The 23,943-nt window shown below is 50.2% G+C and overlaps 1 protein-coding gene across 1 annotated transcript; it reads right to left on the bottom strand.

The window, feature by feature from the left end:
- Positions 1–1,683: 1,683 nt before the first annotated feature.
- On the bottom strand, positions 1,684–21,857 carry fgf22 (fibroblast growth factor 22). The gene is made up of 3 exons (XM_040185143.2): positions 20,692–21,857; positions 4,482–4,585; positions 1,684–3,315 (listed from the first exon to the last, which is right to left on the bottom strand). The coding sequence occupies exons 1-3, from the start codon at positions 21,116–21,118 to the stop codon at positions 3,121–3,123; spliced, it is 726 nt and encodes a 241-aa protein (XP_040041077.2). The 5' UTR covers positions 21,119–21,857; the 3' UTR covers positions 1,684–3,120.
- Positions 21,858–23,943: the final 2,086 nt, after the last annotated feature.

Raw genomic sequence — 23,943 nt, forward strand, 5'->3', positions numbered from 1 at the left:
GAGCCCGCTAGGCCGCCGAGAGACGCACAACAGCCACAATTAGTCTCAGGAGCTGTAATGGCAATTCAATAAGCGCTTTAAAATTGTGCCTTAGTCCATCTGCCACACAACCCCAACCCCTCCCATCCCTCCCGTTTTCGTCTACATGCATAAGATTGGTATTATGAGTGGCGAGGGGCTCTTTTTTTTTTTTCCCGTTCCCACCCACCACAGTTCTTTTCAGTCACTGTGAGAGAAAATGACCACACAGGGTTTCAAAGGTCCCAGAGGTTTGTCGTCGCCGGAGCAGCGTGACTTGTAGCCCCTGTAGATTTAGGCTGCGGCTTCTATTGTCACTTTTCTCTTCTGTCGCTCGCGGTTCGTTCCCGAAGCCGTCAGTGTTGCCTGTTTCTCCAGCGGGTCGTGCCGAGCGCCCCTCCGCCAGGTGCTGCTCTCCTGTGATGTCCCCCGGGTGGGGTGGGGTGGGGGGGGGGGGGCTTTTTCGAGGCCCCGCAGCCCACCAGGTGCTTCCATGACAGGCGCTTCAGCAACAACATCGCCGCGGCGTGACTCACTCCCTCGGCGCTCTGTTTACACCGACCCGGATCAAACGCGGCCCAGACACCTGCGCCCTGGACGTCAACGCGTGGGCGGCGGGGGGGCGGCGGGGGCCGAGGACGTCTTCTGGACGGCCGTCACTCTCTTTGGGGCATTCCTCGTTGACTTTGCACGGCGTTTCAGGTTTTTCCTTTTCGAGCTCCCGGTGGCACCGCCAGGCCGAGAAGAAGGAGGCGGAGGCATTGAAGGAGGAGGCAGGAGCTTGCTTTGTGCCGTGCGCGTTTAGGTGCGTCTGAGGCCCGGATGACAATCGATAAAAGTTAAGGGATACCTGTGAAACGGAAACGTGCTGCATTCCGCACAGCTTCGTAGTTTTATCTGACATAATAATGCAGTCGGTGGGCTTCTTTCTGCTAACTTTGGACTGAGGCTGACCACCTGCCACCACCTGGTTCCAGTCTTCACGGTAGGCGAAGTCCGCGCTCAGGTGTAGAGACACAGAAGTGGTATTTTTCACTTTTCAAAAAAGCCACAACCCCTTTCCAAGAACTTTTGCATGGCGAAAGTACAGCAGGACCCCCCCATCCCCTCCTCCCCACACTGACATGTGTGCGCTGCACCCGGACCTCTGGAGCTGAACTACAGTGTGACTTCACGCCATCCTGACCTGACATGTACCCCCCCCCCCCCCCCCCCCACCCCCACCCCCCTTCCCCTCCCGTCACAGTAGTCGCACATTATGACAGGCTGAAAGGTCGGCCTTTATTCACCCCGAACAGCCGCCATTCATCGCCGACTCCCCTTTCTGCTGGCTGAAAGGGCCCGAGTGCCTCCCCCCCACCCCCCCGCCCCCCCCTGTGCCACTGGAGGGCTCGTCTGTGTGTAAATGACCTCGAGCCGCTTCGGGTGCACAGTTCATAACCGCGGAGCTTTCATCAGAGGCGGGGAGGTCCTGCGTGTCAACGCCTCTCCCGCTGTGAGTTTTGTCATGATTATGATGAGGATGGAGGTGGAGGTGGAGGTGGAGGTGGAGGGGGGGGGGGGGGGGTTACGTCTAAAGAGCTCCCATGGAGATGTTAACCAAAATTTAACAATCAGCGTCGCGCATGAGGCGAGATTAAAATGGAGACACGAGGCTTGAATCACGATTCATCCACATGTTTTATTGAAGTTTACTAAACTCAGCACGGATCAAGGCACTCAAATGATTTTACCTCTCTGACATGAATCTAAAGAATGTTTTTTCTGACACTTTGGCCTAACATATATATATATATATATATATATATATATATATATATATATATATATATATATGTACCAATATCCAGTAGTAATACCATATAAAATGAAGCAAATATGTACTTGATTACCATTTTTTCCTCTTTTTTTTAAAACAGTATTTCTACAATCCAACACAAAAAGTACACAATAACAATACACGTCAACTTCAAACAGTTAGAGTACAAAATGTTTTAAATATATTAAATGTTCTATTAGCAACAGCCTTGTTGAGAAAATGTTAGCGAGACTTAGGAGAGAGGCCGAATGTAATAACCCTTTATTACTGTGTACAATAATGAAGTTGTTGCTTTGCCTACGATGCATTAAATGACTCAACACGCACATCTTTTTATTAACGGAACTGAGGCTGCACGTCACACTGCGCTCCATCAGCCGTGGGTTTGGCTGAACGGGAGGAGACGGGAGTCAGACGCAGACACGCTGAGGTCGTCTCGGACGATCCGGCGTGTCGTCCCAGTCGTGCAGCTCAGCAACGCGTTTAAGTCAGTAGAGCTTTTCAGCGTCTCTTGTCCAGTAGCGTCAGTGCAGTAGATCCCAGGAGACAGTGAGGACGTCACATTGCAGAAACACTGGTTCCCCCCCCACAAATGTTATTATTTGGTTTCTCCGATCTGCATCTTGAGGTGCGTGAGTTAAAAGATGCTGAACCATCAGATTGTTCCCGTTTAGGAGCCTGTGTCCATGATGAACCATGTGCTAGTTTATGTGAAATGCTGTTGCACATTAAATCTTATTATTTTTACATTATGTTTCAGATTTCACATTTGAAGCATATGTGAACCGATGGTGACAAAGACAAAAAATCTGTTAAAAGTGGAATGACGAATTGTGAAAATGTAATTGTAGAGAGAAACCCCTGAAAGGACGTCGTCAATGACAGCTAATTGTAGCTATTTTTTGTTTTAAAAGTGATGCTTTGAATGGAAATGTAATTTTTGCCCCATTATCTGGAACGGCCTTGCTGTCCCTTCCAGCCTCTTAAAGTCACAAAGTCTGCAAGCACTTCAGACACACAAACCGATACTGTAGCCAGACAGATGCCTGCATAAAGTGTAAGTCTACGGTATATTTACTGTATTACTGAACATCATTAGAGAAAATAACTTAAGTACATATGCTAAACCTACAATTGTTACAGCGCTCGATAAATGCACATTTATGCGACGGGAGGATGGAATAATAATAAACAAATAAAGATCGCGACCAACACCAGCGTGAGGAGGTCGGCCGCTGAGCCAGTCGGACAGTTTGTGGGGGTCAGAGTTCGGACGCGGGCAGCTAGGAGGGCAGCATGGGCAGGAAGTGGGTGGACGGGTGTCTCCGTCGAGCCTTGTGACCCCGCCGCGGCTTCCCCCGCCCGTTCAGCGAGACGAACATCTGCCGGCCGCTGTGCTTCCAGCGGAGGGAGGCGTACGTGTTGTAGCCGTTCTCCTCGATGCGCTCCTTGAACTTGCAGCTCGGGTTGTACTTCACCTGTGAGCAGAGAGGAGGGGGTGGTGGGGTGTGGGGGGGTTAAGAGGTCATTCCTGCTGTGCTGCGTTAGTTCAGCTTCCAAGTGGTGCACAAAGGTTAATGTCTGTTGTGAAGGATTCAGCTGCTGTTTATGGCGGTTTATAGTGTTTTTGAACCAATTAGCTGGTTGGTCTCGGTTTAAAAATAGGTCGCCCTGAAATCTCTTTTCCAGCAACCCGATGGCGTTTATCTGAGTGGAATAGTTTTTGTGCTGCCCTAATCGTTTAAGAATTAAAACCTCAAAATGTCCAGATACAATGTTCCGTTTGCTTGCAGAAAGCTAAAGGGGCCGACACTTAAGCCTTCATCTGCACCGATCACTGGAAGCTGACTGGATCACAATGAGGTTTGTGAAACATCCGAGTAACTGGGACGTTGTTATTGGAATGAAATGTTGCTTTTAATGGTTCCAGTTGCAGGAACAAATCTCGAAACCCCCCAAAATACCACGCATTTTAACGCAAATGTTTCCTATCGTTGAGAGCTTTGTCTTCAGGTGTATTCATCTGAGAAGGTAATCCCACAATGAGGCCCTTAGCGTGCGATAGCGTCCGCTGTGATTCACCTGCCTCGTTGTTATCAAAGGAGCTTTTCAGGGCCTTCAGATCCGCTCGTTATTTACAGCGGCGGCTTGTTGAAGGCACTTCTCTCGCCGCTGCTGCTGACTGTAAATGCACGAGCTGGACACCACACACCTCGGGTCTGATGTGCGGCTGGTCGCAAAACAAAAGGGAGGCGATTACGCTCCAAAAGCTCGCCGTGTGAAACATCAATTGGCAGATGGCACGCGAAAGACGTTTTTTTTTTTAAAAGGAGCCCAGCTGTCTTTTTCGTGTCACTGCCCGGTCCGGCGTCTTCTCCCTGCTATTTATTTTGACAGCGGAACCAGCCGGCAGGTGCCGTCGGCCCCGCGGCCCAGGTGTACAGCCGTGATTGATTGCGACGCTCTGACCTTTCCCCGCTGGACCATCCAGCAGAAGATTCCCTCTGCTGACGCCGCACTGACGCATGTTTGGGGTAGACGCTCATTTGGGACCCCCTATGCACATGATACCTCCCACTACCCTCACCCCCCTCACCCCCCATCTTGACCTGCAGGAAACAATGTTGCCGGGTTGTATACACACCGATCCAAAGAGGGTGCCTTTCTTGGACATAGCTAAGTACAGCCCGGTGCTGACAGATTTGATGGCAACAACTCCCACGCTGACGGATCGGATTTCCATCAGGCCTGGAGAAAAAAAGACAGAAGAGGGCACAAAAGTCTGGGTTAGAAACATGTAGCTTTGGACATGCACGGCAGCTCAAAGGGGCTCCTGTTTTTTTTTTGAGAAGATCAGTTTAATTTGAAACATCTCGCATGAAAGGTTAAGATTTGATCACATGAGTAAAGGCGGAAAATAACAAAGCTTAATGGAATAACTTCCTTTATACACCGCAGACTCAGACTACATACTGAGATGCACTCAATTTTTAACACAGATCAGTGTGAGCACGCACAATATCATTCTGTCTCACCGCCTCCAGCCTCCAGAGTTCGGTTGACCGTCCACTCAACTCACTTCACCCCACGAAAAAAACCTGGCAATGCTTGTTTGTGCCAATAGTTTCTACACCGATTGCAAACAAGCCCCCGCGAGGCTTCTCTCCTCGTCCGTTTCATTGGTGCGGCTACGACGGGGAGAATGCTTCGGAGACGACCCGAGTGGCTTGGTGCCGGGTTCTGGATAGCAGCTAGTTGCTGAAGACGAAGCGAGATCTTCTTTAAAGAAAAACATGCAACGTTGCTGCTCAAAGGCGAGACACATTTGTGAAGAAAGGGATCGTTGACTTTGGGAAAAATGGATGCTGGAAAAAAACAACCCAGCACCAGATCAGGGTGTAGAAGCTCAAGGTGTCGAGCCCCAGAACGAGCCCTTCAAACTACCATTTGTCTTTTTCCTGTGTGATGGGGTGACGGAGCCGTGGCTGCGGTCTGGTTGGACACCCACATTTATTAGTCACGTTGAGGAAAAGATCACGGTTTGGGGTGAACGACCCTTTCAGAAAGCCGGCGGTTTGGGCCTTCGATAGAGGGTTTTTTGGGGAACAGCTGTGGTCAGAAGTTGGACATCGTCTTCTCCCGTGTTACAGTCGGATGTTTTGTTCCCTCGTTCTTCTACGCAGACCTGCGATGAATTTTCTAAACGAGAACATCTGAAGAGCTCCAAAACATAAAAAACATCTGCCGCCGCCATCGTTCTTAACACGCAACTATCTCTCGTGCTTCTTCTTTTATAGCTGTGCCCTCAGCGTCCTCCGGGAGGGGGGGAGGCGGGGGAGGCAGGGGAGAGGGCGGCCTGGTTACCAAGTGAGGTTGTGTTCTTCAGGCACGCACACAAACGGCCGCAAAGAGCGAAAAGGGGGGAGGGAGAACACCAGGAAGGTAAACAAACTCCCCTCCACCCGCTCTCGCCACAGCTGCCGGGAGGGAGGCCCGGCGCTCCCTCCGTCCAGGTACCGGCCCGGCTGCACCTCCTCCCGCCCCCCACCTCCTCCCCCCCGGTCATCGCCTCCGAGGACAAACATTTAACACACTGATGGCGGCCTCTCTCTCTCGTTTTACGAGCTGTGTTTACAAACACCGGGTGTGCCGCGGCGGCGGCGGCACCTGGAGCGTGCGAGGGACTCGTAGGCAATTAGCCGAGGCCTCGGCTGGTGATGGGGGCGCTGCAAGGGTTTATGGGGGATTAGCGCAGGCCAATGAAAACCACTGGTGCCTGTAAGTGGTGCCAGCCATTATTTTGCTGGTTTAGAGCTCAAGGCGCCGTAGGTGTGTGTGGAAGGATGTTTAGTCACGTCTGAGACGTTGTTGGCGTTAAACAGTTAAAGCGGAAAACAGCCCTTGATGAATGTATTCTCTTACTTTAAGGGCTCCTCCGGTGATTAATCGTGGTACCAACGCAACAAGAAACCTGCGCTGTGGCGTCTCAGGTAGCCGTCGCCTCTTTCGTATGCGCTGGTGTAGCAGCGACTAAAGGTCTGAGCACATGAAATGGGGATTTCGCAGTGAGGAACCACTTGGGGTGTGGACGCTTGACCACACATCGATAAAGACCAGTTAGATCCATGTAGCGCACAGCCCCCCCCCCTTTGAAAAGTCACTCCATTGTGTCGAAAGCCTGAGAAATCAGAGGGAGGTATTTCAAGCTATTAGAGGGTTTTCCTAACTGCTGAAATCCAAAGCACTTCACTGGAAGGAAAGACATGTGCTGGATTATTGATGCAGTTTTGACTGAAACTTTTTATCTTTAAGAATTTCTTTTTTGATGGGTTGTTCTTATACATATTTAAAAATATATATATTTTATATTAAAAATATATTATATATTAAATATATTCATAAATATTAAAAAAACAGACTTTTCCGGCCCAAACAAACAAACTGTATGTTTGACAAAAAGGTCCCTATCTTTGAATGTACCCGACATTTTAAGTGCAGCTTGGGGTCAATCCTATCTTTTAATAAACTCACACAGAGGAATATAAAGTTTGCTCTGATAAAATGCAAATCAAACCGTTTTCAACCTGTGAACATTTCTATTGAATAACAGTTTCAAACCATTTGAACAATATCACAATTAGAGAGAAGACGGGGACAAACAACAGAGACAAATTCATTCTTTGTCCCCGAGTTGCAATGGAAACCGAAGGTCGATCCTGCTCCGTGTTCTGCTGAGCGAGGATCAACCGATGGCCCCATTGAGCTCGTGAAAAAGGTACTTTTGGCTTCCCACTTGCAATTGGCGAGGTCTCTTAACCTTTGACATGTTTTGGCTGGGACTGTCAATACGCTCAAGCTGCCATTACAAGCAAATCCTGCACTATACATGTCTAGTCAACTGTGGACTTGCCATTTATTTCCCCTCTATGGGATTTTTTTAAAAGCATAGAAAGTCTTTCACCCTGTTTTTTTTTTTTTTACTCTTTCTTCTCTTCCCGTGCCCCATTTTCTTGGACGTCGGCCCAACGTCAGATCATTCCAGCCTTTTCTGACTTTGGAAAAAAAAAAAAAAAGCAGAAAGGAAAGAGAGAGACACTCTCACGGGGTTCCCTTTTGTCCGACTCATGGTGTGGGGGGGGGGGAGGGGGTGGAGGAGGGGGAGGAGGGGGGGAGGGAGATGGCGAGTACAGGGTGAAGGTGCTGGTTATAGCACGGGGGTTTCGGGGGTTTTCGGGTGGGGGGCGATTCCAACGGCCGCTTCCCCCTCGAATAAGCCTTTGTCCCTCACCTGAGAGGTGAAGAGCTAGATCGAGATCTTATTGATGGCCGAGCGTCTTGAATGGGGCTCCACAAAGTGTCGCAAAAAAAGGCTCCTTTCACCCACAAATTTGAAGCGGAAAAGAGCGGAAAGAACTGAGCAGAGCAGAGAGATTTTTCCGTTTTCCTTTTTAGTCCTTTTTCTCGGGTCTTTAATGTCTCGGGTCGCCCCCTCGAGCGGCCCTCCGCGGCTCAGCGCCCGACCCGGAGCGGAGCCTGGGAATCTCGGAGTTCCCGCTGCGTTCCTGCCCTTGATTGACACACCTTTTCAATTATTTCACAGTTTGCTTGCTTTTTAAACGAAGAGGGCCCTGTTGTTGTTTTTTTTGGGGGGGGGGGGTTTCTTTCTGCCCCCCTTTTCTCAACACCAGCTTTTCATGTTGGGTCGGGCCCGACGGGCCTAATGGCTGCGACCAGCACCTTTGATCTGCCGCCCCCCCCCCCCCCCCCCCCTCGAAGGGTCTGGTACTGGGCCAATGGACACAAAGGACGCGTCGCTCGCTGTTGCTTTAAACACCTTGAGACGTTACCATGGGAACGGAGCAGCGCCCCGGCGGAGGCCGTCCCAGGTGCTGCGATGTGGAGACGTTAACCCTTTTGAACGTGCAGTGAAACACCAACGAATGATTGTCAATGGGGTCGCTTTTTTTTTCTTTTTGCTTGATTTCAGAAGGAGACGTGTTTGATTGTCTCTGTTGACAGAGACACTTAACGGTTCCATTTGTGTCTCTATGCTTCAGCCTGTTTTACTGAAATACTGAACTTTTCCCATGAAACTGTCACCTTTTTGGCAACTGACCGATAAACTTGAGCGGCAACACGAGGATTCCTGCTTCTGTGTCAATGGTGGAATAATGCAGATCCTTTACTTCAGCAAAAGTGTTGCATTCAAACCCTTTCTGGTAAAAAACAAACAAACAGCTAAATGCACATCAAGTATGAAAAGAACTCCTGTCAACAGGATGTTTCTAGTGTATTTTAGATTGTCGACGGTTGTGTTCCTTAGAACTACTTCACACGTGTTAAATTCCACTGCGGTCAGAGTAGAGTAGATGCTTCATCTCTGCCGTGTGGCACGTGACACTGGATCGGGGCTGATCTCATGGCAGCGAGTCGGCTCAAACGAAAGCTGATCTTCAATTTGTTGCGCAGTACGACGGCGCTGCGGCGACGGGGAGTTGGTTTTACGGGAAACGCTGAAATAGCTTGAATATTAACATTAATCAGAGAGGATGTGAAATCGTTGGAAGTCTATGGTGACAAATGAACCCTACGGCCACCGGCTCTTACATTTAGGTCCTCAACGAGCTTCACTGGTGTCAGTTAGACTGAATAGAGACACTTGAAAGCCAATGATGTTCATGTTTTTCTGGCATACGTGGTCCTTCTGCTACGCGCCTCTCTCATATCACCGGAGGAGCAGGTCTAACACTGATCAGCCCCCACGCGGACTGATAGCTGAAACCAACAACGCACATACAAAAACACACCCGAAGGTAACACGCAAACACGATCCCCCTGATGAACCAAGACATCAGGGGACGACTGAGAGTCTCTCCTGGGGAAGTATACTCTGTCAACCGAACTTTTGACCCCCCCGGGGGGACGAACCCTTGGAACCCTAGATTAGCAGATGGCGAGCGATCCCCTAGGTCACCTCTTGGTCAGAAGAAAAAGAAGTAACTTCTGGTTGAACGCGGGACACAGAGCGCCAGGCTCCTTCAGACTCAACCTCTCCTCCTTAAGAAAGCCTTTGATTGAGATTTGATTTGCGCCACAATAGGCCACGTAATCCCCGAGGAACATCCCCAGGCTGGCGTTCTTCTCCCACGGCACGTGTGAGGGGACGTCCTTAACTCGGTGGTCATCTGCGTGTTTTTCAAGCCCACTCGTATTACGAACGGTCAACCGTAATGTTGAATGTAGAGAAACATCACAAAGGCAGAAGTTCCCGCTCTGAAATGACTGATTGGAGTCCCACGAATGTTCTGCCCTACATCTCAAATAATATTATATATGAGGTCTTTAAATGAATCACTAATTGTGTTCAGATTTTTGAAAGCATGCTGCTCTATAGCACATTGCAGGTTTGCCCTCCACATTTGTTGCCTAGTTCAGTTTTTACACATTTTAATGACTAAGCTCAATCCAAAACATTTATTTGAAGGTTCACTAGAAGATACTTGCTCTGCATTCTGTGCTTTACACCTAAAATGGTTTGACTTCATCGTTTTGATTACATTTGAGGATTTGCTCAGGTTTTTACGTTCACATTCTGCGGTGCAAATGTTTCCACTTTGAAAGCTTCACTGTTCCAGCAGATCATTTAACCCCAAAAACTGATTTGGTTGGGATTTTGGTCTGAGTTAAGCACGTTGCTCCAGTGAAATATCGATACCTTACTTACATGGGTGGTAGTTATTAACCTAGTTGGGGAACATTACTTTTCTAAGGGTATGAGTACACATAGTGGATAAGAACAGCAGCATATTCAAGCCAATATCCCGACTAATTCACTTCCTCCAATGAGCTCGGCCGGTCTGGGAGTCTGAGCAGTGTTTCTCCTCCCTAATTCTGCTCTGAACCGCTGTGAGGAATCGGCTTGTGTTTGATCAAACAAAATGTATAAAGTACGTAATTAAAGTATCAGCAAAGGAAATACGAAACAGGATTATTTTTACCGCTTGTATTTTTTCCTCGCTCACTTGAACTTTCACAGGTCCAAACAAGCCGTCGCTCTCAATCACTCCGCACAGACTCCGCTGTGCGCGCGCGAGCGTGCACGGCGTCCTCTGTACCTCGAGGAAGTAGGACGCAGGAAAGGCCGTTCTGCTTGTGTGCATATTTTCGTGAGTGCTTCTGCCTCGCACGCGGCCCCGCCCCGTCAAAGAAACGAGGGCGACGGATAGAAAGGATGGCAAAGAAAGGAGAGAAAAGACCAGAGGAGGGCCGGTCTCCAGCATATCGCTTTGCTGTTCCCACATTCCATTAAAATCTCTGGAGGCCTGAGAGTCAAGATGAGACGGATAAGATTGTCTTTTTAATCTGTGAGCATGTTCAATGGCCACAGTGCGTTGTTCACCATTGGCTCTATTTGTACCCATATCATCGTTGTTATTACCATTTTGCAGGCCGCTTCAGGGAACCTTTTCTATTGACAGTAATATTCCAATCGTACGACCCTGACTGTCTCGTCCCCCTTGACCGAGGTCATAAAGGTCACCTATTTCACCTGTATTATTATCCATGGAGACATAACTCGCGCGCACAAATTGCAAAAGCAAAAAGCGCTGTGTGCGCAGGCTGGTCCTGGGCCAGCTGCCCCCCCACGCCTGCCACACGGAGCCGCCTGACGGAGGTGTAAAGCAGCGACGATCTTCTCCCTCCACCAGCCGGGCCCCCGTTTTTCTTTTTTTTTCTCTAAGCCATGTGAACAAGCCGCACGGTGGTGATCCGCTGAAAGCTGACTCCCCGCACTCCCTCGGCACCAGCCCCGTCCGCGAGGGGTGACATTCTCTCACACACAATCCAGAAGCCGGTCCTCTTTCAGGACTCGGGCGATCGGCCCTGTTACCCCCCAACCTTTCATACGGGGCTGCTGGGAGAAGTACTCCGGGGATTAGCCCAGCCGGGTCTTTCAAAGGCCATTAGAGCAAATTACAGGTATCCTGTTACCGTTGCGCTGGGACAGGCCAGGTGAGGGGCGCAGAGGCCAGGCGGGAGAGCAGGGGTCAGCTCGGGACAAAAAGACAAGGCCACCCTGGGCCCCACTCTGCCGGAGTGTCTCCCTGGCTCCGAAAACTGCAAGGCCGGCATCTATGAATGGCTCACTTGATGAGACCTCAGAGACATTGTCTCACCACCGTAACTTTAGCCCCTTTTTTCTCTTCTTACTAACCAACCCCCACAACTCTCCCCACCCTGGTTGTTTTTCGATTGACGCGGGCACGGCTTCGCCCAGATAACCGGTCGCGCCGAAACGCCTATAAACCCCCCCCCCCGAAAAAAGGAAAAAAAAACGAAATACGACACGATGCATATGGCGTATCGGTATCGAGAGAAGGATCTAAAATGCAGCGAACACTCGGCCCCCGGCCTGGTTCTGCACGGCACAAAAAGCCCTCAAGACCGTAACCTCGCTACTTCAAACCTGCATGTGAAACGTAATGACGACCATTAATGTCAGTGCGCCGCAGGAGTCGCGAGGCCGATGCTGTTGATAGCGGCGTGGAGACGGCCACTGGGAGTTCCGCATCCTGCCATTTTCTCCAGACCTCTCGCGCGCAGTCACGCACATGCTTTTGGCCACACGCACGCACGCACACTCACGCGAAGACGCACGGCCCAATCGCGACCGCTGGATGAGGATCTGGCGGAGGGGTTGCGGAAGTGTTTCATTAGCCAATTACCGCCGGCAGATAAAGCCTGCGTTCCCACAGTCCGCGAGGCCGGGGGGTCAAATGTGACCAATTACCCTCCATCCCCTCGTAGGACAGATTAGTCGGTCTGATTTATCCCCAGACGGACTCACCCAAAGCTCCGGAATCGCCACCCGCATCTGGATACATCTGTGTACACGTGTGTGCCTTTTTTCAGCTGCGGCAGTGTTAAAAAAAACACGTCTTAAACGGGCGGCACAGCGGGCACGAAATGAATTAGTTCAGGGGTAAACAATGGCGAGGGCTCAAGGCCGAGGCTCTGGCAGTGCAGGGATCTTATTTACCGCACACGCAGTCCCCATCAAACAGTGATTGGTGCATCTGCGTGTCCCTGTCAGCGCGCGCTCCACGGCAGTCACAGCGCCGAGCGCTAACCTCCCCGGACACGCTAAGCTGTGATTGTGCGTAACGGAACATCGGCCAGTTCATTAGGGGGCCTCCGGGACTGTAAATCAAACGGTGAGGGACCCTCCGCTGATCAAACACCGAATGCACGAGCCCGGCGGAGGGGTGAGGTAACACTAGAGGGGGAGTGTGGGGGGGGCTGAGCGATGGCAGAGGAGGTGAAAAAGGTTAACGAAGCCCGCGCTACCGAGGGGGCCACGGTCTGGCCACGCAAAGGGGCCCTTTCTCTAATCAAGGAGGGCGAACTGCCTCCAAATCATGCATCACATCCGTAACAAGCGAGCAGCGAGCTATCAAAGGCTTCACAGATAGTTACAAACAGATCTGCCCGCCGAGAGCTTTGTGACTCACGGCTTCTGCAGTTTCCTGCACTTGGGTTCGGGGGGCGGCAGCAGCATTAGACTGAGGTCATTCTCCTGTGCCACTAAATTGCAGTAAGCTGGTGCGCGCTGCATCTGTGGCTGGTTTGGGTCGGCCGTCCGGACCACAGACACAGCCACCCTGAGTGGAAACATAATCAGGACGCAAAAAAAAAAACAAAGGCCTTGTTTACAGTCTCCTGCCATCGTCCTCCCCGGCAGTTACTGGAGAGCATCCGCATGTGAGCCAAACCAGCGTCCCCTGTCAGCGTTAACCGCAGTGAATCTACACTGGTAAATAACTTTTAGATTGAGCGTCCTATTTTAAGACCTTTAGTTTCCCCGCTGCGGAAGTAAAGGATTATCTTGTCTTATTTTAATCTTGCAGGTGACGATTGCTCAGGCTGGGTCGATAAATATGTAAAAGGATTCACCCGTGTCATCAACTTATTACAGTTCCCCGACTTGTAAACGGGGCTCACGTCCGATTGTAGGTTGTGGATCAAATCTGGGACATTTTTCTGTATTTGTGGGCTGGAAACCAAACAAACCCCTCGCACGTTTGTTTTAATTTTTTAACTATTGTGTTTGAGGTATTTGAATGTACATTTTATCGATACAAATTACTGTATTAATTGCCGCTAGACCAACAAGTATACATGTAGCTGTCTGGAGGAATACCGCTCCTACTAAAGCTCTTGTACAGTATATCTTCTGTAGCGGGGGATCACCTAAGATTTGAAAAAAAAAAAAAAAAAGTATAACAAATTGGAGGTGAGATTTTTGATGGATGTTGGCATAAGCAGGCACGGTTGGTCAAATGAATGATATTATCCAGTTTCAATATAGGAAATGCAAAACCCTGTGTTTTTGGAGCTTGAACCACGCTTTGTATTTTTTTAACTTTGGCCTTTCCTCATTCAATCTGTCTCTAGTTTTTCTTTTTGCTAGTAGTTCTGTATTCAACGTGAGTAGGAAAACCCACCAACTCCAAGTTGGTTTGAAGGAAAACTGCCAACTGTAAGTGCTCAGGTGTGGAGCGAGGTTCCAGTGACTGAGCACCAGGATACGGAATATTCTCTGTGGCCTGAGCCTGCCCCAAATTTACATTATTAAAATGAGATGGGCATACAGGGAGGTGACAGAAGGCACAAGAGTGAAATCAGGGCTCTGTCAGAGCTGTCACTTGCTCCACTAGCCAAAGGGGCCTGACCTTAATCCTATCCACTGCAGGGGAGGAGAAGGGGAAATGGAGACAGCAGAGAGAGAGAGAGAGGGATGGTGATGGGTGCAAAGGGGCAGACACATACAGAAAAAAGGAATCAAAAGGATGATAGTGAAAGATATGTGTATAATGAATATATGGAGAGAAATGGACACGTGGAGAGTGGAGGGTCAGGGGGTTCACATGCAACCAGCTTGTACCTGTGCAAAGATAAGTTGAAGACCCGGTGCTTTGCAGGCGTTACGGGGCGGAAACCTGAGAAACAATATCCCCAGAATGAGGCGTTTCCCTTTCACACATGTGGCACACAATAGCTGATTGTCCGTATCGCACCATGTCTTTTTGAATTTAGAAAGTGCTTTCAAAGATCAAACTATTACAGCCGATAACATAACAAGCTGAAACAAGAATAAACCCTTTAGCGGCGTGCTGTAATTGGCATCTTACAGTGCGGCTAATGTCAGCGGCGAACAATTTGGACAAGTTGCGTTCCTCCGGGTGATAACCGGATCATTTTCAGGGTTGCACGCGAGCTGGCACACATGGCGGCGTGCGCACAAACAAACACGTGCGCGCGCTGGAATTGAGTGCAAGGTGAAGTCTGGTCCGTATTAGCCATTAGGGAGAGGGGAAGTGCACATCTTTTTCAGTTTAGGGTCCACTTCATGCTCCTGCAATGGCACAAGTATAAACACAGGCACATGCTTTCTGAAACGTACACACAGGTTCAAAGAGCCCTGACGCGATGCTCACATCCTGCTCGGGTTCGTTTAGCGAAATGGCCCCAGAGATAAAGAGCAGGTACGGGCGCATGTGTGTAATGCGGAGAAGACGCCGTGTGCTCTCAACCTGTACAGGCATCAAAGTCGCTGTTTTTAGCCCTCGACATTTGCATCAATTATCCTGCTCTCGCGGTGACAAGGAGCAGACGGACTTTCACAATCGCACAAGTTCTCGGTTTAAAAAAAAATCAGAAATTAACTCGACGCAATATGTTACTCATGCACTTTTTTTTTTGAATCAAAATTTTTGATTATCCCGGGAAGTATCTCGACATCAACCTGATGGATCGACGCAACCTTTTCGTAAATGCATTCGTGTTCCCCTGAGGATGAATCCCCTGGGGATCCCCGGACTTTTCATCTAACATCACAAACTTAGTCATGTTCACAGTTCAAATAATCACAACTCACGCACATAAATACATCAGGGGAGGTCTGCTTGATAAGAAAGGTTGGACCACCAGAGGCATTCTGGTATCTTATTTGCTGCAGAGTTAAATTCGGTAAATGTGTCATCTCAAGTCATAATCATCAGTGCGATGAGGTGTCGTAAATAAACAGATTTCCATTCTATTATTGCCAAAAGCTGTAAACTGGATTTTTATGACTTGGTTGCCTGACAGCGTGTCAATATTTAACTGCACAGATGGATGAGCAGGTTGCGGTTTGCTCTGTTTGTGTGTGTCAGCTGTTTGTACCTGAGGTTAAGTCTGTCGAAAGGCTCAAAGCTTCACGGGCGGAAAAGAAAGAGCCAGAGGACCCAGATTCAACTGAATGTCACCCATGAGAAAAGAAGCGCCTTATTTTATTGCTTCTTATTGCTTCCTTTATGATTTGGTACCAAAACCTACAGGGATGGACGGGTGTCTGTCTGCAGGGCAACAGGTGCATCGCATTCCAGCTGTTATTGCTTCCTGGTCACGGGCTCCTTGTGATTTGAGGTTAAAAACACTTTTAAACTCCCGTGGCTTTAGAAAGTCAACCGTAGATGTATTTAGAGATGTGTGTGTGTGTGTGTGTGTGTGTGTGTGTGTGAGTGGCGGCTGCTCCCTGGTGAGGATTTCTTGTGACTAGCTTTTCCCATTTGATCTAATTATAACCAATTGTACACCTTTCCCACTATGACAGTGATTATGTGTTGTAATTGACAAAAAGGCCAAAATCCCCCCACCCCCCATTTAAAAAAACCTTCTCCTAGTCTGCGACCATTCGCAATGTTAAATTGCTATACCATGATTTATTGTGAATTAAAATATAGCATTTGTATTGTTGAGGGATGGTTCATTTTCTGTTATTGTGGAATTTTTTTTTGTATCAATTTCTTTCAGTCAAACCTCAATTTTACACTCTTAAATCATTTACTGGCGCTGCCTCTATTTCGTCCTTCAAGTATTTAGGAATGGATATACTTGAACCTTGTATCCAGCGCCTTTCTCCGTCTTAAAGGAGCTTTTCAGAACATCGGTGCAAACACCTTTTATCAATGGCCTTCAGATCCGAGTAGCTGCTCAGCGGCCCTGTGAAGTCGTCCCCTTTGTGTTCCCTTCACACCCACAGGATGTCAAGAGCTGTGAGACGCCATAAAGGAGCCAAAGTCAGACTCAATAAACCTGCTGATGAACCCAGTAAATCCCGCTGAGCAGCCGGAGCCAGACTGCTAAAGGTTGTTAGCTACTAATTGCTACATTTCTGGAGCCCATTCATGATATCAAACCCCGGTGGCAGATACCAGGGGTCCTCGACTAATTAGGGCGACACTGACACTCTTGTCCTGCAACGTTCCCAGGACGGTTATTGTGTGTGTGTGTGTGTGTGTGTGAGGCGCATTGGACGTGCGCGTTTAACGCGCACGCGTGTGCCAGCGATGTTTTATTTAGCTTTCGGCCCCTTGATACAAGACACGGCTGACAAAAGGGCGGGTTTCCATTTGTCTCCCACGGGCCGAAGGCCGCGCACTGTCCTCGTTGAAGGGGTAATAGATGCGTGATTTCGTGGGATTTCACCCTCCCGTTGGCATCAAAAGTGTCCACCAGCGCCGCTCTCAGTGGCGACGAGCCGGAGGAGACTTTACATAACGTCTAATGAGCAACGGGAAACGCTCCAGCACTCCTCTAGCCTTTAATTTCCACCTCAATGCTGGGGCCGGGCGCCGCCCTTCTCCCGGCCTCATTAACATGTGTATTCTCCCGATTGAAAGCACCGAAGCGCTTCCTGCGGCCAGGTGCTTCCCCACTCCGAGCTGCGAAATTAACGGTGAGTCGCGGCCCGGGATGCAGAATGCCGCCCGGGACAGAGTGAACACCGTTACAGTGGCAGACGTTGTGTAACGTCCGTCCCGCTCGGCGTGTGTGTGTCAGCCCGGATGACGCACGGGATGGAGATTTATTCAAAAGAGTGTCACTTTATTTAAAAATAACAGGGGCTTTTTTTATTCATCGGCCATCTGTGATTTAAATTAATTTGAAATGAAGGGACGGACTTAAATCCAATCTTGAGCATTTGATTGGACCTCTAAAAATGTGCAAACTGTTTGGTTTTACAGGAAAAAAACAACAGAAAGATCAAGGTAAAAGAGACATTTTTCATTATATTTCGATATTTCGAACAAGAGCTTGAGTCAAATGCATAGTGCTGTTCACAAGTGGTGGCGTAATGATGCTATTTCCCGTCTATGAGGTATGATTACACTCGTATTTACTCTCACACTTAAGTTTAATTGACCAATAAATCAAACAGATTTCCAAATATGAACTTTTCCTCACTCGAAATTTTACTACTGCGGGTGCGTAAACAAATGTTCGTCACCGTTTTACTACTCAAACCCTGCAGGTGGATTTAATCAGCAGTCTGAAGCACTCGTCCCGTCTTTTCCCCAATTCCAGATTCCAGTTCCCCCCCCCCAGTCCAGAGCCGCTTTCAGTCATTTCCACAACATTTTTTCAGCAAGGGTGGAAGATTTTCTTCCCGTGGTTTCCCGTCCAAGGCAAATACAGCGGTGAACTCGGAAAAACTCTCCCATCAAACGGCAAAGATGTTGCACACCGAGGGAAATTTGGTCACACACAACACAGCCCGGGCTGTGCAGAGCGCCGACTCCTGTGATCGCGGCGGCGCGGTGACCTTATTTCCTAAGGGTGAACGGGCCGTCACTACCTGGACGCTGCACAAAACCTTTGAAGCCTGCACACACACACACGCACACACTACATTTAACAGTCCGTCCATTTTAAAATGAGATGAAATGAGATTTACGCAGCCCAAAAAACAAAAACAGTTGGTAATTAACACCATAAAACTCTGAACTGAATTTGACTGCGCACGACGCGCCTTCACCTTGGTTCTGCGGTTCTTACCGCTCCCCTCGGCTTTATGATTTGATGTTGCAAACAACCATGAAAGCGGTTGCTGGGCGCGGCCGCACAGCTGTTAGAATTAGCGGGCAATGACCGATGACCCGGGGCAGGATATGATGCGTACCTGCCGCTGGAGCTTTTGTAAACACTTGGGCGTGTTTTTTTTTCCCCCCTCGGTCATTTTCTGCTTTGCCACAGGTCAAAAGGAAAACACGCCCGGGGCCTCCCCTCCCCTCCGCTCTCCCTCAAAAGTACTGTCGATTGTCTCTTCTTGCGGCTGCTTATTTTTGGGAACTTGCAGGACAGTTGTAGCTGGATCCATACGTGGTCAGATAGTAGCCGCGTCTCGTCTGATTTCAACCCGCTGTGGTTTTCCTCTAACAAACGTATCGCGTTGACATGCCGGTGAATGCAAAACTCGATTTGATGCTGTCAACAAATCAGGAGCAGATACCTGAAACTTCAGTGAGTGTGTGTGTGTGTGTGTGTGTCTGTGGAGTATTTTGCCATTTGGAGATGAAACCGATACGCGCTCGGCCTCTCCTGTCTGTTGCAGATGAAAGTTTTGAGTTCATGAGCATTTAATCCCTCATCTGTCCCCTGGTGCGCGTATCTAAAAGCCCAGCCTGATACACCGAAATGCATTTATTTTACCATTTTGTGTCCTGCATTTGTCTCCACCGCCCCTGGATCCCGTCCGGCGCTCTCGTCTCTCGCCTCTTCCCTCAGCTGTTCCATGGCCCTGCTCCTCTGGGATCGATCCAATATTTTCCAGCCTCAATTAGCTGAGAGCCTGTTGACTAATTCCAACTGTTTTTGCACCTGAGAGGGAGCTGGGACTTGGGTCTGGAAAAACTGAGTGCCCCGCATGTAGGATGGAGGCGAGGGCCTCCTCGGGTGCAGCAGGGCAGAGCTGTCGGCGCATTATAGCTGCGAGGGGGGGGCGACGCAGAGGACAGAGGAGGGGGGGCCAAAACACGGCTTTGAGCAAGTGGCTGATATGTAGGATAGAACCTAATGGTTCAGAGGAATCAATAACATCCCAAACAAGAAATTACCCCTGTTTCCTGTGCGAAGAAGAAGGCCGCTGCAGCGCTCATCAAATATGCACAACTTCCTGCTCGGCCCGCCGCACCGATCCACAGCGCGCCCACCGTATCGGTGACAAGAACCCGTCCCGGGTCGGCGGGCTTTAAGCCTCATTGAAAACCTCCTCGCGGGACGGCGGGAACGGAAGCCTCAAACAGAAAACGGAGCGAGGCCTCGAACGCGGCCTCGAACGCGGCCGCTGGTTTGGTGCTGCGCTCGGCTCGGCCCAAACACACCCTCGCTGTGTGCGAGCGAGCAGAAAGAGCCGCTCTTTCCGCCAAAGGAAATGAGCGGACGACGGATAAAATGCATGAGGACATTATGTTTGAGGGGACTTTCTCACAGAGAGCCGCTGCGAACACTGAAGCATTAATAAAACGCAAGAAAAGGCCTCGGCGTCACAATCCTCCGCCGCAGCTTTTTGCCGAACATTTGTGAGGGTTCACGTTGCCAAACCGGTATTGCTACCACACCCCCCGGCGTGACCTCTGAGGTGTCAAATTCATGCAACCGCTGGGAGTGATATTTGGTCCCGACTTACAGAAGCCTTTAACACAGTAATAATTCAATTCGCCGCGCGTGTGGTTTTTAAAAGACTCGGCGACTCCCGACAGGTTAACAGATGTCATCCAGCCGGCAGCTTGGACCTCGGTGGCAGCAGAGCGGCCGGCCTGTTAGCCGGACGCCGCAGCTTCTCCGCCCGCCTCCCCTCTACCCGCGGGTGTCTTAACTTAATGGCGAGGACTTCACGTTGGATGTTGCTGCCAGCAGGCGTGATTCTGGGGACGAGCCTCGCAGCCTCGACCGGGATTCTCGGAAAGAATGCGAGGGCCAAACATTAAATTGCTCCGTGTTGTAAAATAGCAAGCTGCACTTTTGAGTACAATTATTTCTGACGAGTGAAACCCGCGAACAACACACGCGAGAAGCAGAGCGTGCTCCTCCGCAGAGGAACGTGTTTCCGTTTCCACCTGCTGCTTGCAATTGATGCACTTTTTGTTTTGACAAGTTAATCGCCGTTGAAACTGAAGCTATTCTTTCTTTTCTTTTTTTTTTCTTCCTCGAGCATCAGTTCGCGCGACTCGACCGACGCTCGAGCGTCTTTTCCTCCAGTCAGCTTTTTCTTTTGCCGGCTCTCCCGCGAGGAGCCTAAATCCACGCGAGGGTATTCCCCACCTAGCAACGCGCCTCTCCAGCTCCAAACACCGCGCAAATAGCTCGGCCCGCCGCGAAGCCAAAAGAATATTCAACCGCTATAAAAGCTCAACAGATAAGAAAGTCCGGCCATAAAAAATACGTGCAGCGAGGACGTCACGGGGGGGGGGGGCCTCCTCCCCGGTGACCCTCAACACACATCCGATAACTCAGAACTTAAGTGCACTTACTGTCCGCGTAGTTTTTCCGCCGCGTGCCGTCGACCTTGCCCGTCTTGTCGATGCAGAGGAAGAACTTGTTGGCGGAGTAGAGCCGCCGCAGTCGGACGTCGCCCTCCAGGTGATTGTAACTGCGAGCGTGCCTTTCCAAAGTCCACGAACAGTTGATGCCGCTCGCCAGCACCTGGAGGGGCTCACGCCCGGCCCCGGGAGGACAGGCCCCCGTGGCCGTGCCGGCGGTGACCAGCAGCAAGCTGAAGCATGCCAGGCAGAGGGAGGCTGCGCTGGGAGAGGACAGAGGTCGCCCGCTGCTGCTGCTGGTGCTGCTGCTGGTGCTGCTGGTGCTGCTGGTGCTGCTGGTGGTGGTGGTGGTGGTGGTGGTGGTGCCGAGGGCGGGCTCAGGACAGAGATGGTCTGCGGACGGCGTCCATCTGCACATGGTGGGTCAGACTCCCAAGGTGCACCTGGTGCAGGCTGCAGGCATGCTGATGATGGGGGAGGGAGGGAGTGTGGGGGGGGGGGGGGGGAGATGTCCCGGCGGAGGGATGGTTGGAAGGTGGTGAGTCCTGAAGGGAGTGAAGGGAGGGAAGTGGCACCCACCCTCGGGCCGACGGCAGGCCTCCCTACAGCGACGCGCCCGCTCCCGTCGTCATCTTCGCTCCTTCTCGTCCGACGCTCCCGTTTATGGGTCCACCTTCAAAAGTCCCTCTTTGGTCCCGCTCCCTGTCGCTGTGGCCGCTGCTCGTCCTCGCACTCAGGTCTTCTCTCCCGTTGCCACAGATAAAGTCCTGGGGCGGTTTGAAGATGCGCATGTGTGTGTGTGTGTGTGTGTGTGTGTGTGTGCACCTTGCGATGCTCTTCTCTTCCCAGCTGAATAGGAACAAGGTGCCTGTCTGAGCTGCTGACCCGTGGCTGAGAGGCAGTTGAATGAGGAGGATTGGTGACTGACTGCGTGAGTGCGCGTGCGCGTGTGCGTGTGTGTGTGTGCGTTTGTGCGCGCGTGCGGCACTGAGAGAAAGGGAGAGAGAAAGAGACGGAGTGAGCGAGCGAGCGAGTACGGGAGGGGAGAGAGGGTGTGTGTGTGTGTGTGTGTGTGTGTGTGTGTGTCTGCAGGCAGCCCGTGTGTGTCAGCTGTAGCACAGAGCAGTGGAGCAGCAAAAGAACGGCCTGCACGCTCAGTCGGTCAGTCCCCTCTTCTGCATTTTATCCTGGGCAGGGCCGGCGTCTAGGGGGTTGGAGGAGAGAGGGGTGGGGTGGTGGTGGGGGGGGGGTCGAGGGTGGGGTCGAGGGTGGGGTGGGGCCACCTCACTCATTCATAACCATTTCAAACAAATGAGAAAGCCCTCATCGACCGACGTCCCTTTATTTATTTTTTGTTCTTCTTTCTGTTTGTTCTGTGGGAAACTTCTCGCCTTGAGGATCTTATCGCCCTCTTCTTCTCTGTCGCGTTCACCTGGAGAGACTCACACCGGCTTTCCTCGCCGTTATCTCCCCTTGGTGTGAACGCGGCCCAATCGCCCTCCATCGCTGTCCAGTGTGAACCAGCTCGGAGACTCTGAGTCCTTTTTTCTCTTTGACACCTTCACTCTCTTTTCTTCTCTCTTGGCCACATGTGGCAAATTAAGGGAGCTTTTTTTTATTTTATTTTTTTATGGCCCCTGCTGGTTTGAATCACCGAGCAAGTCGGCAACACAGAGCAGGTTGCAGGAGTGTCGGCAGAGTTTGTCCAGAAGAAGCTCTCTGATCACCTGTGTTAATATTTCAATGGAACACCTTCTCTGATCTCGGCCATTTCATTTGGGGGAGCAGGACGGAAATGAAGAACACCTTTTTTTGTGACTTCCCACACTCTTGTCTGTTTTTCACGGGCCGTGTAATGAACCTTATTAAGGTTAGAAGTCCCCTTCGGGTTTACGGGGATGAATCTTTTTTTCCAGCATTCTTGATGCATTATTAGTACGTGAAGAAAAGGGGAAAAAAAAAGAAAATCCTATCCAACTAGAACATAAAGGGCAAAGAGTGCTTTCTTGCCGCGGGTTAAAGGAGTTAAAGTTTAATACCACTCGGCGCTAAGAATTAACCCGTCTAATGAAACAACCGGGAAGTGGCCCGAGCCCCAGAAGCGCCGGCTTTTTCAAGCTAATTGCACTTAGTGGCCAACAGGCGAATTACAACCTCAGTGACGATGCTAATGATTCAAAAAGAGACATCTGTTACTTTGGGGACCTTTTTTTGTTATTCTTGAATAGTCCTCATTTATATAACCTGGTCCTAAAAGTTGTAACATGGACAAATTCACCGATCCAGGCTTATTTCCCTTGAGTTGAGTTGAGAAAAATGAGTTTTCTGGCAACTTACAGACTCCAGAAAGTCCTCACGTGATCCCATGTAAAAAAAAAACGACATGTTTTATCTACATATAAATGACACACAATGTGATGTTCATAGGATCTTCTGATTTTGTGTCCCACGTGTCCCCAAATTGCGTCCGGATCGATCGGCATGGACTCGGCCGATTGAAAGAAGTTCCTCATTTTACTCAACGTGAGATGAAAAAAGCCAAACCTTTCGTGTGAAAGATGGAAAAAGGTTGAAAAGGTCGGAGAAGACCCAGACGTTTCTCGGCGGTCCGCTGGCGGTTGCTTCCCCCTCTGAAGGGGCTCCCTGTTTCAATTAGGAGCGGCGCCCCGAGGCCACGAGGTGTGTGTGAGGAGCCCGGCGAGGGTGACAGTCACTTCACACTCTTGTTAACTGCCCCCAGAGACTCGCCGTCGCGCCCCTTTTTTAAACCTTCCCATCATAAAAGACACACTTGTGAGAACGAGACCAGTCACCTCTTCCCACCTCCGAGCCATTCCTGTCTACCTGCCATTATGTTCTTTTTTTTGGGGGGGGGGGGGGGGGGGGTCGCCCGCCGGGCTCTTCATCAAAGCTGCTCTCGGCACACATCTGCGTGGTACCTTTGTAATCATCACAGCCTTTGACCCTCCATTAAACCACGCCGCAATATATATATCTCTTGTCTGAGGTTGAGACAAGAGATATTTCGCTCTGAAGGACGGAGAGATTCGGGACGAGGGATCATCAGGAACGTGTTCTTCGTTAAGTGGGTGCAGTTTTCAGGACATCTAAATGTTTGCAGGCGTGGTTCAGCGTTTCGTCTGTTGTTCTCTGTATTTCAGCACCGCGGCAACACGTGTTAAAGGATTCATGTCGGGCGTTTGGGTCACAGTCGCCCTTCGCTTCATTCTTCCGAGCTGCATC

This window comes from Gasterosteus aculeatus, chromosome 8, assembly GCF_964276395.1.
Source record: "Gasterosteus aculeatus chromosome 8, fGasAcu3.hap1.1, whole genome shotgun sequence".
In the NCBI taxonomy this organism is placed as follows: Eukaryota; Metazoa; Chordata; class Actinopteri; order Perciformes; family Gasterosteidae; genus Gasterosteus; species Gasterosteus aculeatus.

Bases quoted from the DNA above. Each gene is read 5' to 3' on its own strand.
- fgf22 (XM_040185143.2), bottom strand. From the start codon at position 21,118: ATGTGCAGATGGACGCCGTCCGCAGACCATCTCTGTCCTGAGCCCGCC. The intron at 4,586-20,691 runs GTAAGTGCACTT...TTTTTTCTCCAG, and splicing joins GCGGAAAAACTACGCGGACA to GCCTGATGGAAATCCGATCC. The intron at 3,316-4,481 runs GTGTGTATACAA...CTCTGCTCACAG, and splicing joins AAGGCACCCTCTTTGGATCG to GTGAAGTACAACCCGAGCTG.